Here is a 16,904-nt window from a genome sequence, read left to right as displayed (position 1 = left end):
GCTGGGCCAGACAGGACCGACACCACCAGCCCCGCAGGGCCAGACAGGACCGCCAGCACCAGCCCCGCTTGACCAGACAGGACCGCCAGCAGCTGAGTCATTGCAAAGGACCCATCCGCCACAAGCACCGCTGAACAGGGCTCCGCCGCCACAGGCACCGCTGACCAGGGCACTGCCGCAACAAGCACCGCTGCCAATGACACCACCGCAACAAGCACCGCTGGCCCATGAGCGCCAAGGGCACTGACGCTACTGAGTCCATCACGAGCAGGATGAAGCACTCTAGGCACACAGCTCCCTCCAGAACCAGTGGAGAAAAACATCCACTACCTCTGTCCTTGCCAGGATGAAGCACTCCGGGCACAAAGCCCCCTCCAGAACCAGTGGAGAAAAACATCCACTACCTCTGTCCTTGGCAGGATGAAGCACTCTGGGCACACAGCCCCCTCCAGAACCAGTGGAGAAAGACATCCACTACCTCAGTCCTTGGCAGGATGAAGCACTCTGGGCACAAAGCCCCCTCCAGAACCAGTGGAGAAAGACATCCACTACCTCTGTCCTTTGCAGGATGAAGCACTCTGGGCACAAAGCCCCCTGAACCAGTGGAGTATCACATCCACTACCTCTGTCCTTGGCAGGATGAAGCACTCTGGACACAATGCCCCCTCCAGAACCAGTGGAGACTGTTATCCACTTGAGAGACTGTGGCTTTGCACTCCCCAGGATGGAACAGTGGGCAAACCATCCACTGTAGAGACTTGAGAGACTGTGGCTTTGCACTCCCCAGGATTGAACAGTGGGCAAACCAACCACTGTAGAGACTTGAGAGACTGAGGCTTTGCAATCCCCAGGATGGGACAGTGGGCAAACCACCCACTGGAGAGACTTGAGAGACTGTGGCTTTGCAATCCCCAGGATATAGCAGTGGGCAAACCACCCACTGTAGAGACTTGAGAGACTGTGGCTTTGCACTCCCCAGGATGGAACAGTGGGCAAACCACCCATTGTAGAGACTTGAGAGACTGTGGCTTTGCACTCCCCAGGATGGAACAGTGGGCAAACCACCCACTGTAGAGACTTGAGAGACTGTGGCTTTGCACTCCCCAGGATGGAACAGTGGGCAAACCACCCACTGTAGAGACTTGAGAGACTGTGGCTTTGCACTCCCCAGGATGGAAAAGTGGGCATGTGGCCACCTCGTGGATTTGGCGTCGTGCACTCAACCGGCTGAGGTGCCCCCCCTTTCCCTTCCCCCTGAGGTGCCTGTTTTATTGCTATCTGATGCCCCTGCAGTGTTCTCTCCGTCATTTCGGGGATTGAGTGTGGGCCTCGCCCAAACCGTGTGGGCCCAGTGTTCCACGGACTTCAGTGGAGCACTACCTGGACTACTATTCTTGGTGTATATTTTGTTTATAGTATATATATATATATATATATATATACATATATATATATATATATATATATATATATATATATATATACACATATATATATATTTTTTTTTGCGTACAGGATTTTAATATATTACAGTGGTTACACTAATTTCCTTTTGTCCTTGCATTCTTCCCGGGGGGCTTCGGGGGTGTAACTGTTATGTATCATGCTGTGTTAGTGTGTGTGTTGTCGTGGGTGAGGGTGGGGGTGGGGGTGTTGCGTGTGTGTCCCCCCCACCCCCCTGTGTCGTAGGTGCAGTACTCACCGTGGTCTTCGCCGCTGGCGTTAGTGCTCCTGGTAGAGGAGCAAGAAGATAAGGGCTGGCAGGATTTGGAGTTCCGGTTCCATGGCGTCCGGATTCCTCGTGTGTTGAGGTGAGCGTTTTCCCTTCAAAGTCCTGTTTCCGCCGTGTTTTTGTTCGCGGTGAATCCGCCCCGGAAAAGGTGGCGGATTGGTAGGTTGTGATACTGTGGGCGGTACATTGTCATCCGCCTGTCTGTTGGTGGTGACCGCCAAGCTGTTTGTTTGTATCGCCGTGGCGGTCGGAGTGTTAAAGTGGCTGTCTTTGTTGGCGGTTTCCGCCACGGTTGTGATTCCATTTTTTTTTTCGATGGCCTGTTGGCAGTCTTACCGCCGCTTTAACACTGACCACCAGGGTTGTAATGACCACCATAATCCCCAAATTAAGTGTCCAGCAGTATTTACTTGAGAAAAGTCTTACAGTACCTGCCCGTAGGTGCACAGATCTCGGTTTTACAGAGCTTCTGTGTCAAATGCAGGGATGATTTTGGCCTCATGATTTACCATTTGTGCTTTCTATTGTGGACCAAAAAGCTGAGATTCTTCTCAACCATACTTAATACTGAGTCCATTTCTATTCTCTGTATCTAGTCAATTCATGTAATGTTTCTGTGTGCATTCTTATTTACTGATCTACTGTCAATCCAAACACATCTATTCAATGAAGTACTAAATAAATGCAAGCTGCTCAGTGCACTCATTTAAGAAAACAGAAGAAGGTATCCAAGCTGTGGCCCTATAAGGTACAGCCAAGGTTACAGCTTTGACTGGTGTCTCTGTTATAAACAAGGATGGGCTGGATGCTCATGAAAAGCAGCCCAGAAAGGCTAAAAGAGTCTTTGTTGCAGGGTGACACTTTTTTAATAATGTCAAATCAGGAGCTAGATCCACATTTCAGGTCATGCCTCGATTCACAGTACCTTATGCTATCCTGTGATGGAGATTTTTCCTCACTAGAATGTATGTTAGCAAGTGGCGTGGAAAATATTGTGTCCTGGGGACTAAGGACGTCATTATGACCCTGGCGGTCTTGAGACATCCAGGGTTGCGGTGGCGGTGGGACTGCCTCCATTGTGGAGGTTCGGCAGCCACATTATGACTGTGGCGATCGCGCCTCGGTTGGACCGCCAGCACTGCCAGATTAAAACTGAACGTCGGTCTGGCAGTGCTGGTGGTCCTAATCCCCCAGGGCAGCGCAGGATTACAAGTCCTTCCTCTGCCGGAGATTACATGGTGGTAGCCCTGCCTTGTAAAGGCTGGAAGAGACAGGGTGCAGGGAGCCCCATGGTGGCCCCTGCACTGCCCATGCACTTGGCAAGGGCAGTGGAGGGGCCCCCAAGGACAGCCCTGTCATGCTTTTCGCTGTCTGCTTTGCAGACAGTGAAAAGCGCAATGTGTGGTGGTGCACCCTATGCAGCATTGCCGCTGGTTCAATTATGAGCCGGCGTCAATGTTGTGGGCTGTTTCCCGCTGGGCTCTGTTTCCACCGACAGACCCAGCAGGAAACTCGTTATGGGTCCCGCGGGAAGGGGACCACAGTGGCGATAACCTGACTGTGGGAGATTGACGGATGGCCTTTTCCGTCTGCCAAACTCGTAATGACCCCCTAAGTGATGGTGTTCTTTAGCCCTTCACTTGGCAATGTCATGCATTTTCACTTTAGTGTGAAACGTTTTCAACTGAGACCTACAGGAGTTGAAAACAGGAAACACAACTCTGTCATTAGAGGCAGAGTGGTGTTTGAACTTTCTGGATACTGCTGGAAGTAACACCTGTTAAGCCCCAGTTCCTCCTTAGCAGAACAAGGCAGTTACCAAATATCTCTTTGGGTTAGTTTCTACCCAGAAGGGTATATCCGGTCAGTAGACATAGCAGGTGACTAATTTAACCATTAAGAACCAAAATGCAAGAGTTATTATAAAAACGCAGTTAGTAATGAAATGCTGTTTGTCTAAAAAATTCTCACATTTGATTTGGAATCAGCTACCATACTGCTTAAGGACAGGAGAGAATGATTCTTTTCATGTGTACTCTTGCAAATAATCCTACAAATCAGAGAAAGAGTGCATTACATGATAGCCTTCTCTGTAAAGTACACAGACAAATCTGGCCATGAAAATCACTGACAAGGTAATGCCCAAGATGCTACAGATATTCTCATTTAAATGGGCCTATTGTCTACAAGATATGGATCGAAAAAGAAGCAAAAGAGATTCTCAATTTGACAAAGGCTACAAGTTTTGTTCTTAGTCATGATTGTATCCTCCAACTCTTCCAACACTCCTATAATTTATAGATGTAGATCAGGAGTTTCCATACCACTGGTACCCCTGGATGCCAAGGCCTCTAAAGCTCCAACTGATTCAACCGTGTCCTTTATTCTATAACATCAGATGTTTTTTATTTCAACTTCATGACTAGAGGTGTGATGCTACGAACTACCGCAGTGTCCCTTTTTTGGGCCACAGTAGGGCTGGCAGTCTGCGTTTCGGGGTGCTGGAACCGCCGCTGCCCGTTTTTTTTTTTGCTCGTTTGGCATTTTGTGCTGTGGTGCGGCCCCAGAGGCACATTTCTTGCTCCATGTCACTCAGTGCCCCCTGGCAGCCTCAATGACTTTCCCTTCCCACTTACCTTACTTGGGCCCTTCCTTCTTTTTCTTCTTTTTTTTCTGTGTTCACATCTTCTTTCTTCTTGGTTGTCCATATTGTCTTCTTCGGTAGTGGTTGTCTTCCCAGCATGCCTAGTTTTTTCTCATTTTCTACTTGGCTTTCTTTCTCATTCATTTCTATGTGGCTTTTCCCACTCCAAGATGGTGTTGTATGTTCGTCCTGTTTTGTCACTTTCTGTTTCATAGAATATAAGCACTGCAGTTCCCTCCTTCCTTGTGTTGCAAACACGTCCGTCCAGGTGGTGATCCTCAATCCTTTTTCCAGTTTCTTCTTGCTCTTGCAGTTTTCCCTGCGGATTTGATTTCTATTTTGTCTTTTTCATTGTTTTTTTCAGGAGTTCATGTGATAGAGGGTTTTTTTCCCATTACTTGGGTTTTTCCTCTGGGACTCCTTCTGGAGGGTACGGTCTGCCCTGGCATTTTTCTAATCAGCATCACCGTGGCTACTAGAAGGGGTCGCCCTTATCTTGGCCTGTCCAGAACCAGGAAGAAACTAGGCATCCCTCCAAGTACTACAAACTACAACTGTAAGAGACGTGCAGACCATGACCATGACAATAGGTCCCTTTCTTCATTTTTTCTATTAGGCATGAACTCTGTACTTGTTTATTGTATTATGGCTTTCCATTACAATGTTACTGGCTTATCTTTCACTGGCATCACGTCAACCAATAACATGCTCTTATATCACACAGCTCTCTCATGGGTAGTGTATATGCCCAAGAAGACATTTACTACTGCCTTCAACGCGGACCATACAGTTGCTCTCGAATCATTAATTTGTGGAATGTTCTGCAATGAGACTGATATTTATTAGCTGCCCCTTGAGCAGCATTCTTATTCTGTGGCTGGCATGAAACACACTCTTTAATATGTTAATGATAGAAAGCCTTTACCATAAAGAGTCCTTTACTCTCATATGTTCACAGTGTCACTGAGCAGAATATGCTCTCCTGCATTCTGAAGAGAGCTGCTATGCTTTGGTCCTGTTGCTCTTCCTCCTATGAATATGGACAGTGTTTAATATTATTTAGCATTCTGTCCATCATCTGTTCTTTTTGTATTTGTTGCCCTAAGTGCACTGTGTATGTCCAGATGTGGATCCAAGCTAGCCTGGCTGATGAGGGGGGTGATGCTCAGAAACCAGCCCCAGCCCCACGCTTTTCTAAGTATATAAGACCCCTAGCCAACATTGCCAGATAGCTCGGTCTCCACATAATCTCCTATGCAGAGAAGACCCAACTCATCCTCACTGTCAACCCCACCACTTCCCAAACCAACCTCCACAGATGCATGGCCAGCGTAGATGACTGGATGAAAGACAACTGCCTATAGCTGAACAAAGACAAGACTGAAGTTCCGATCTTCGACAACAACAGCAACACATGGCCTTCAGAACTAGGACCCCCTCGCACTCCCTGTGAACATACCAGAAACCTCAGAATCATCACTGACAACAGGCTCACCATGAAATCACAGATCAACACTGTCTCTACTGCTTGCTTCTTCACTCTGTTTATGCTACATAAGATCTTCAAGTGGCTACCTCTGCACATGAGATGCACTGTGACAAAGGCCCTCATCACCAGCTGACTGGACTACATCAATGCCATCTACATAGGAATTGCTGCACACCTCTTACAAAGATTCCAGATTATAGAAAAAGCCGCAGCCAGACTCATCCTCAAGCTTCCCCGATGACCCCACATCACACCACACCTCAGGCAACACCACTGGCTCCTTCTGCAGAAGAGATGACAATTAAAGTTGCTGACCCAGGCACACAAGGCTCTACACAACCAAGAACTTGCCTAAAATAACCACAGTCTCAAATTCCACCAACCTTAGAGAAGACTATACTCCACCTCCCTATCTCTGGCCCACACTCCTTGAGTCCATAAAGAAGAAGCGAAGGAGGATCCTTCTCTCACATAGCAGCAAAAACCTAGAACAGCCTACCCATGCGACCCTAGACCATCAGCTCCCATCTGGAATTCTATAAGGATCTCAAGACCTAGCTGGTGCAATGAGACGCCAAAACCTGCAATCGCCTGGATACCTTATAGGGTGATTAGCCACACTTTATAAATCCTGTTTGATTGATGATTAATTGATTGATGAGATTACGTTATTGTCAAAACGAAAAGCTGCCATTTTATGGAATAAAAATTGCCAATGGATGTTATCAAAAGCTTTCTAATAGTAAGCCAACCGAATGTTGAAAAGAGAAAATAGATTCTAATATGTGAAACATTAGTTTTGTGTTATTAGCAGATCATCTGCCTTTCATTAATCAGGTTTGATCAATCTGGATCAGGTTATGTAAGACTTTTCATAGCCTACTTGCAAGACCTTTGGCATAAATGTTGCAGTCTTGATTAATAAGGAAAATTAGTCGATAATTAGGAACTAAAATATGGTCCTTATCTGGTTTGTGCAAAACTATTATGAATGCGTCGGTAAAAGACCCAAAACCATACCACTATTAGTAACTTTGGTTAATATTGAAGAAAGGTACGGGATAATATGAGAAGAAAATAATTTATAGAATTCTACTTGTATCGCACCTAGACCAGGAGGGTTTTTTGAGGACAGAGAACTTATAACATAGATAAGTTCATCAGTATATATAGGTGATTCTAAGCGAAGTTCACCTGAGTGAGATAGGAAATGGAAATTGCATGAATTTTAAAACATATCTATTCCTTTCTCATTACTCTATAAAAAGAACTTACAATTCTTCCATAATATCTGAATTATCAGGAACAATTTACCTTTTTATCACAAATTGCGTGGTTTGGGGATTTGGGCTAGTTGGCTAATAACTTTACATTGAAATAAAAATTTACTTTATTGTTTGATACTTGTAAACCAGCATTTTTAACTAAGTAATTAGTTACTTTTATAATGAAGTTTTCTGCAAATGTAGTCCACATGCATTGATATGAAAAATCTTTCAAATTTATCAATCTCTTGTCAAGATCTTTCATTTTCAAATGAAATTGTTTGTTTTCGTAGATTATCATTATAGAGATCACTGTGCCTCTAATAAATGCTTTGACGGTATCCCATTACATAATATCTGAAGTTGGATCTTCTGTATTACATGCAAAATAGTTATTTATGGCAAATAGCATTCTCCCCTTTTTGTCATCATTATGGACATTATCTACATTCATTCTCCATCTTGAAAGAGAAATAAAAATGTCTTCTAATTTTACAACCATGGAAATAATAGCGTGATCAGAAATGTCAATTTGCCTATAAAGAACTAGTTATCTTAGGTAACACCTTATCTGGTAAAGCTCTATCTAGCCACAGATTTCTAACATTACACTATTCCCCAGCATCAGACTAGATCTGGAAAACCTTGAGCAGTACCTCTGCATGCTGGCAAGTGGCATCGATTGGCTCCGCATCAGTATCATAGATGTTGTCCGGCTAAATGTGATGTGCGTGGTGCCTTTAAATGCATCAACACAGCATGCTGACATCAATTTTTAGGTTGAGATTAGCAGCGCGCAAATGCTGTTCTTCGACATGTTGTAATCTACTCTGTGGGCTTTAAGCATGTTCATCTCACACCCATCATTTGCATTCATTCCTGGGCCTGCCTTAAAAAATTAACTTGATTTCGTAGGTAAATGCTTTACATTTTGTCCCGCCTTGAGGCTGCTTTGTTAAGCCTTGTAGACCTACCCTGTTACATGGATTATTTCACAATCTGCCATGTACCTTAGTTTGGCCCACTACTTTTTTCTTTTGCCTCGCCGGTTCACGCGGCATGGCCATATGTTGTTGCTCATGTTTCCAGGCAAACACTTACTCTCCATGTGCCATCCCACCCACCCTGTCACCTGTCCCACAACACTGCTTAGTGTCTTTCTCAGCTAATGTAAACCTTAAAGCAACAATTGTATCTCTAACAGCTCCAAAAATCAGCCTCAGCACTGGAGCTGCCAGCCCGCAGTCCGCATCTATGTGTTACGATTCCTGAGTGCCACCATAGTCCTCTTTCTATGTCTATGCCTCTGCTGGCTGCAGAGATACACACAGCTGCAGCTGGATGTTTCTTCTCTGCCTCCTTTGCAGTACTGCCACAGCCCCTTGTTTTTCAAAACTGTCATTGTTTCACCAATTGAGAGAAAGAGAAAGCAGAGGATATCCCGAAGTGCGTTTGTCAGCATCTGCTTGCCAGAACATGGAATTTTAAGTGTTTAGATGTTTTCTTACAGACGTATTTGAGAAGACTTGACACTGATTAAGTATACTGATTGCTAATCATTGAGAAGTTTGGGCACAGCATGTGGTTTTATCTGCAAATGCCCGAAATTCAAGGGTCAGCTGAGTAGGTTCTTGTTAATTTTCTTACGTCTCCAGATTTGGATTCACTTCACCCACTGATCTGAAATGAGGGTGGATGAATGAGGCACTACTCAGTGTTATACAAAACCGCCGCACAGTCTGTCTTCCATTCAACATTAGAAATGCATCACATTGCATTCGGTATGAGGACGACTTTGATTGTAAACACAAAATATCCACCTCAATAGGAAACTACTAGATATGTCTGCTTTAAGTTCACTGTGTTCATTTTTCAAAGTTATCAGTTAGACATTATAATAAAGAAAAACAATGTGCACTGCAGCAGAAATAAATTAAGTGCAGGGTTGACTAATTATAGAGGCAAGAAAAGTCCAGTAATGCATTTACAACGCCAATACCTCTAACTCAAGCAAATGTGTGACCTATTGCTTTGCATATGGTTGTTTCACAGATGGGAGGGTCAGTAAGGAATGTGCGGCTAGATAGAGTTTCTACCAGATAATGTGTTATCAAAGTTAAGTAAGTTGTTCATCTGACAGAAACTTCTATCCACATATTCCTTATTTAGAATAGATACCAAAGCAATGCCTCTCTCGAGGTGGTGTTGCAAAGTGGCTCAAACCAAAATGTCCTGGAGGATCGAATGGTCAAATGCCTGTCACAATGGATTTGGCTGCCAAAGCAGTAGTTTTTAGTAAACATGTGCAATGCTGCCCATTTAGCTTCCTGACAGATGACCAGGATGGGAACTCCACAAGCCAATGTAGTAGATGCAGCCTTGATCTGGTGGAATGAGCGTGCAAGCCCTCAGGGGGTTGCTTCTTCGTGAATAGGTTGCAGATCACAATGCAAAGTACAATCCATCTGGAAATGGTCAGCTACTGCACTGCTTGCCCCTTCTTTGCTGCAGTGATCTTTATAAATTGCTGACTGTCCACCTGGTGTTATTTGGTGGGATCGATGTAAAATGACAATGACTGTTTTGGTCCAGGCGATGTAGTCTCTCTTATTACTAGAAAGGGTGAGGGCAGCATGAAGTTTTGCCCAACGTGGAAACCTGTAAGCACCTTCAGCAAAATAAGGAACAGCTTTGGAGAACTAGTTGGTCTAGGAAAAAACTGGTGTATTAAGGAGGAACCAAAAGAAGTTTTAGCAAGCTGACCCTCCTGACTGATATGATAGCCACCAAGAAGAAAATCTTGATCCTCAGAAGTCTGAGAGAGCATCTGTGCATGGGTTCAAAGGGGGGGCATAGCAGAAAACTACAATCTAAATTAAGGTCCAGCCAGGTGTTGTACAACCAGGAAGATGCGTTTACATTCCAGCCTTGAACAATGGCACAGAGCCTCCTGGCATAGGGCCCATGACCCAACCCCACCCTGTTTGTTGCAGTACCACATGCAATGGTGTTGTACGTGAACACCTGAACCAGCCTTCCTTTTTGAAGGATTAGAGGAAGGCTTTCAGTTCCCAGAAAATCATTCTCACCTCCAGTTAGTTCATCTGGAGTTGAGATTCTCCCTCAGACCAGAGTCCTCTGATTGCCATCTCAAATGGCTGCCACAGCCCAGGAGTGACACATCTGTCACTGCTGCAAGCTCTAGGTGGGGAAGTAGAGGTACCTGCTACTGACCCAATAGTGGATTGTTAGTCACCACTGCAGATCTTTCACAGTAACCTCTAAAATCTGGACCAGTTCAAAAAGATTCCCCTGATGGTGAGCCCACAGGGACGTCAGGTCCCACTGCAGAGCCCACATTTGCCATTGAGCTTGCTTCACCAGCAGTAAGCAGGAGACAATCAGACCCAGCAGTTTCAGAGCCAGTCTCACCCAAATCCAGGGCTGAGGTTGAAACATTGGGGTCATAACAATGTCTTGTACTGTCCGCTGAGAAGGATAAGCACATGACTGCACTGTGTTCAGAACGTCTCTGATGAAAGGGAGCGTCTGAGAGGAAGTCAGGTGAGACTTCGGCATGCTGATAATGAGCTTCAGCAAGAACAGGAGGTCTGTCTTAGTCTGGAGGTTGGTGACAACTGCCAGGTACAAGCCTGCCTTAAACAGTCAGTCGCCATGGTAAGGGAAGACTGTAACCCCTTACCTTTGCAGATGTCATTACTTTCATGAACAATTGATAGGTGCTGGTAAGATCAAAGGAGAGCACAGCAAACAGGAAATGCTTTTATTCCACCGTGAGCCATAGGTAACACTGCTCGGCCTGCAGGATGGGGATAGAAGATAGGCGTCCTACAGGTCCAACTCTACCATCCAGACTGCTGGGTCAAGCTCAGATGGGACCTGGGCAAGTGTTAGCATCTTGAATGTTTTCTTCTTCAAGAAGGCATTGAGATGGTGCAGATCTAGGATATGACAGATGCCTCTGTTCTTCTTTGGCCCCAAAAAGTAGCAGGAATAACAACCACAACCTTCTTTCGATGGCTCTGTTAGGCAAAAAAGCCTTCACTTCCTGACGCATCAGGGAGAAATGGTCCTCCATCGGCTGATCTGGGTATGGTTGTAAGTGCGGCAGGGTCTTCCAGAAGTTGAAGAGTGTAACCTTACTGGACAATCTGGAGCACCCACTTGTCTGATGTCATGGCTTGTTGTTGGGGTAGGTGGTACCTGATCCTGCCTCCAACGGGGTGCCCTGTAGTTGTTGCTGTGACAGCATACTAGGGAGGTTTGGAGGCTGCAGTTGCCAGGGTAGTGGCTGGGCATATGTCTGGCCTTGGTTCCCATGAGACTTGTGGGAGCAGAGTCACTGGCCATGAAAAGGCTTGGAAGGCTGATGGCCGTGGTGGTTTTGCTGTAAAGGACGGGGCTGGTAGCCCCTACCATAGCCACGGAAGGAGTGAAAAGAAGAATGTAACTGGTGTGGGACTATGGCAAACCCCAGCAAATGGGTAGTAACCCCACCTTCCTTGAAGCACTAAAGTTCTAAATCAGCCTTTGTGCCAAACAAGCGAGTACCGTTGAAGTGCATATCCCGGAGAGATGCCTGTACATACCCTAAAAGGCCAGTCATTCTCAGGCTTGTTAGGCATATCCCCTGGCTTGGCCTCAGCCTGATTACCATATTTAGGGGTTACTGCTGATGCGGCTGCCATTTTTCCCTGCAGTGCTTGTTCCAGCAAGCTAAGACGACTTTCAGCATTCTCATGACCTACATTCTCATTGTGGCAAACAGAATAGCATTTTTCTCTTTTCAAAAGAGATGGCTCCTTTGGCTAAAAAAGCCATCCAAACCCAAATCCAAAGGAGTAGTGTGCCTTACGCACAGATAGATTTTTCCCATATTCTAGATGGATTTCAGAGCAAATTGATACCCTCTAGGACAGTGGTTCCCAACATTGTGACTTCTGTGGACCCCCACTTTATCATTACTGGAACCTGGGGAACCCCACTGAATCATTATTTGAATCCGAGGACCCTTTGTTCCCTCATTGAGCCATTACTGAAAGCTGGGAACCCAGGCCTACACATTGTCAATGATTTGAACCACAAAACAATACATAGAAAATACAGAAACAAGCATTCTATAAAACAAATACACAAATGATAACACATTTTATTTTATCTGCGAACAAATAAAAACATTTTAAAAATATACTTTAATAGAAAGGTTAGAGCTTTTCTAAATTCAATTGAAGCCACACATTATCTGATCTATTTTTTTTGTTTGACATACCTCCACTGCTCCTACAAATCACAATGAGGATACTAATGTAATTTTTACCCTCCAATTTCAAATTCCTTAACATTTACAATACGTTTGAAAATGTTCAGTTGTATATTAGGCCACTTTATTTATATACACTTTATGAATCTGTTAATATTAGTTTATTTTCTAGGAAGTCACGGACTCCCTCAGGAGGCTTTGTGGACCCCCGGGGTCCCCGGACCACAGGTTGGGAACCACTGCCCTAGGGAATGTTGTAGTGCTCTCCCATCTTGTGGAAGAATTTCATATTTTCTCTCCCTAGTAGTAGCAGGCTGGAAAAAACACAGTAGACATGTAGTTGGAAGCCATTCTTTAAACGGGGTGGGTATTCCAATGCCATTTCTGCTGCTCAGCGCCAACAGTGTCTGTAAGGGTTTTTCCAAATGGTGAGCCAGCAAAACAGTTCTCCCATCTGTAAATGAAGCGACAGTATTTAAAAGTTAATAGATGTTGCATGGACCAATTTTTGCTTGTTGCAACAAACCTCTAAATGTTGCACTTATTCTTTGTGATCTTCTGATATTTGAATAAAGGTTTTGCCTCATAAAAAGTTGCATTTTGAAACTATGCATTATAGAAATACCCATTGACAACTAGTGTCTCTTTTGTTTCTTTTTTGCAGAATAAATTCCAAGGTCTAGTTTTCGATTTTGTGACAAAGCAAGCTTTTGACATCACCATTATGATTCTAATTTGCCTTAACATGGTAACCATGATGATAGAAACTGACGACCAGAGTAAAGAAATGGAGAACAATTTATACAATATTAACATGGTCTTCATTATTCTTTTCACAAGTGAATGTGTTCTGAAACTGATTTCACTGCGTTATTATTACTTCACCATAGGCTGGAACATTTTCGATTTTGTCGTTGTCATTCTCTCCATTGTCGGTAAGAACATTTGTTCATCTATTCATATTTCTTGAGCAATTAAATGTGAAATGTCTGTATTACTTGTCCATGATGACCAATTTACAGGATCCTGATTTTTCCACAAGTAGGAAGTACAGAAACCTTTTGATTAAAGTACAAAAGCTCACTAATGCTGGCTGAAAATGTCCATATGCTCAATAATACAGTTCCATACGTCAGGGTATACTACCAACAACTCATGCCTCCATCCAATTATTACGGAAAATTATGATTAGGAGATGAACAGGAGTTTGCTCCAGATTCTGGATTCCAGCTGGTGGAAAATTACTGAACCGGCCGTGTTTTTCAGTTGTACCACTGAAATATCAAGTTCTAAATACCATGGTGAAGAAATATTATGAAGATAAATATATATAGGTAAGTATAGATTAACTATTTGTAATCCCACATATATATATATACATATATATATGTATATATATATATATATATATATATATATATATATATATATATATTTGTATATATATATATATATACATATATAAAACCTAGTGGCGGTCGCCACTAGGTAGTTATAGTTAGGACCATGTTTCCATAGGAAAAACGTTTTTTGACTTGCCTATATCACTGGCACCGTTTGATGCATCTTAATGAAACTTTCTAAAAAAGTGTCATGTGATACTTGGTGCACATGGAAAGTTTTGGGGCAGAAAAAAGGTTGCGTTTCCCATGTTAATTTCCATAGGATTTTTTAGACATGACTACATGCTGTACCACTGGACTCAATTACACCAAATTTGGCAGAAAGTTTGCAATCAGTACGCAAATGACGCTTTTGCTTTTGCTTCTTTGTCGTAAATCCATTCAGTCGTTTTTTTATAAATTTAGGGAAATTCGAATTTGTATATCTCTGGCCACAAAGTATTTGCGAATAAAGACGAGCTCGTGCAGGGAAATGCACAGCTCTGATTGGCTGCCAACACTTTAAACCAGGAAGCGTTGGGAGCTATCATGGGGCTCGGCTTGAGCCAACTCCCAGAAAAAAAGTAAAATATAAAATAAAAGGGGCCAAGATAGGGACACCCTGACCCCTTCGCACTGGTGGGGGGGTCCCAGAGGGATCCCCCAAGAGCAAAAAAGAATTTTATTTTATTGCCAGCGTGTTCACCATATTTGCGAATGTGCTGCTAATTATTTTTTTTAAAACAAAGGTGGGCTCCTGCACTTGTTTTTTTTTTAGGCCCCCTGGGTGGGCCATGTCCCGTAGGCATTACAAATCTTGTGTTGGGGGACCTCCTGGCCCCCCCAGAGACCACCACCTGTAAAGCAGATCCGGCTGTCAAAATCCGAAGTTTCATCTCAGGGGACAGAGATGAAATGTTTCAGCAAGCATGGAGCTGCTGTCAAAGCAGCTCCGTGCTTGCTGAAGCATTGGCACTGGCATTAAGGCCTTAATGCTTCCCCTGCAGTGCCTGGTAGCCTGTAAACGGCTTTCTACTTTAAAAAAAATAAATTAATTAATAAATAAATAAATATTTAGAAATATTTGTTAATAGGGACTGCGTGAGAGCCTTTAAGGCTTCCCCCGCGATGCCAGATAGCCCGTAAAGGGCTTTTGATTAAAAAAATATATATATATTTTAAATAAATTATATGAAAGCCCATAAAGGCCTAAGGAAAAAATACAAAACAAAATAAACACCCACACTGAGCTATGGGGGTTCGAGTCCAGGTGGACTAATTTCCATTTTTTTTCAAATCTTTTAAAAAACAAACAATTTTTTTTTTTAAATTGGAAACAAATAACTCATTCTAAGTATATCAGACATCAAAGCCTAAAAAACGTTCTCTCTCCCTCTCACTTTCTTTCTCTCTGTCTCTCTTTCAATCAATTGTCCCACTCACTCAGACACTTATGATGTCACTCGCAGACCCACTTAGACACTCACACACCCACTCACAGATCCACCCAGACACTCACGTGGCCACTCACTGACTCACTCAGACCCTCATGCACTCACAGCCCCGGTCAGACCCTCATGCACCCAGTCAGACCCACTCAGACAATTACACACTCACTCAGATGATCACACACCCACTCACACACTAATCACACCCTGATGCACCTACTCACAGACCTTAGCACATACTGATGCACTCTCACACCGAGAGAGACACTCTTACCCCCAGATGCAGCCTCTCACATCTATTTTCAGCCCGCCAGAGGCCGCTGTTAACTTCTGCTGGGCATGTGCAAAGGGCCATGCACAACATCAGGTTGGGTGGTTATGAGGGTTGGCCGCAGGGACTGGCTGCAGGCCAGCACTTGCGGGCAACCCCTACTGCGCACGGGAGAAGGCAGTGCATGGTGCAAAGTTGGTTGCTTATAGGGGGTCGGCCTCAGGGCCGGACCGTAGGAGTGGTTGGCCGTGCACAGGGGTGGATGGATTCACGTATAGCAATTAAAATTATTATACATTAAAAAAAACATAGAAATTCAGCAGTTATAGTTAAAGAGTTCTTTCAAGTAGCTAAAATGTGTGCCCTAAGGTAACTATAACTCGCATCTTCGCCATGCACAGCTAATCCCTCCACATATTATATAATTGATGATGTATTCTATGCCATCTTTCATACTCTCATTGCAGGACTTGCAATAAACTTATTTATGAGACAACTGAGTTGACAGATTGGAAGAGGAAGGGACACACAACCCACCTCTTTGCAAATGTCACGTAGGCTCTCATTATTCTAATGAGACTACTGGATTTTGAGTGGCAGAATCACCTGCGGTGTGGGAGACTAAGTCTGACCCACTACAGGTGACACCTGTCGCTCCAATCCGGGTTTTGCTCCAGCTAACAGGGCCTCATCTCCACCCCAGGGCGGGATGATTAGGTAGCCGAGCGCATGACATAATTGATTTCGCAGGGAAACCGTGGTCACTCAGGTCTCATCCGTTTCTCTCAGTTACATTAGTCTCACATACACAATGACAAACAGAGGCAGTATAGGTTTCAATAATGCTTTAATAAAACGACCGCATCTTAGATAGGAAGGCATGGACTGCAATAACCAGGACGATACAGCATGACAAGATTAAAATTGTGACAAGGAGAGTAAAGCATAGAAATAACACTACCATATTGTCACTAGAGTTAATAGACTAATTCTTACCTAGGCTATAATAGAGCACAGCATGTTAAGCTCTAATTCTGCCCTTCAGGTTCCCCTGGAAAGATATCATCCCCCATACCTGAGCAAAGGCCTGGAGTCTGCATAAGCAGCTGTAGCAAGGCGTTCAGCAATCAGCATACAGTCATGGTTCCCTGGCTGGAATCTCCCTCTAACCTGTAAGGGACAGGGAAGTGTTTTTATAATACAACAGCTAATGTTCTGAGAAAATGTCCCTACGTAAGTATGTGTGTCTTCTATGAATGTCAGAGACAAAACTCTACACCACATTTACCGGCAACCTATCTTACTGCAGCCTTGGAAGAAGCACAGAGTGAGCAAGAATGTCTTGTTTGAGAACAGAGTACTGGCCTAGGCAAAAACAGTTAGATAGAGCGA

At 43.9% G+C, this 16,904-nt stretch overlaps 1 protein-coding gene across 2 annotated transcripts in view; it reads left to right on the top strand.

Annotated features, from left to right (window-relative positions):
• The window catches only part of LOC138285390 (sodium channel protein type 2 subunit alpha), a 666,155-nt gene that overhangs the window by 614,968 nt on the left and 34,283 nt on the right, over positions 1–16,904 (top strand). For both annotated transcript variants that reach the window (XM_069225263.1, XM_069225264.1), the window contains exon 28: positions 13,076–13,346. In XM_069225263.1, the coding sequence (XP_069081364.1) occupies positions 13,076–13,346 (271 nt within the window). The remainder of the gene's footprint in view (positions 1–13,075; positions 13,347–16,904) is intronic.

This window comes from Pleurodeles waltl, chromosome 3_1 (genome assembly GCF_031143425.1).
Source record: "Pleurodeles waltl isolate 20211129_DDA chromosome 3_1, aPleWal1.hap1.20221129, whole genome shotgun sequence".
NCBI classification, from domain to species: domain Eukaryota; kingdom Metazoa; phylum Chordata; class Amphibia; order Caudata; family Salamandridae; genus Pleurodeles; species Pleurodeles waltl.
This window is presented reverse-complemented; position numbering and strand designations above follow the sequence as displayed.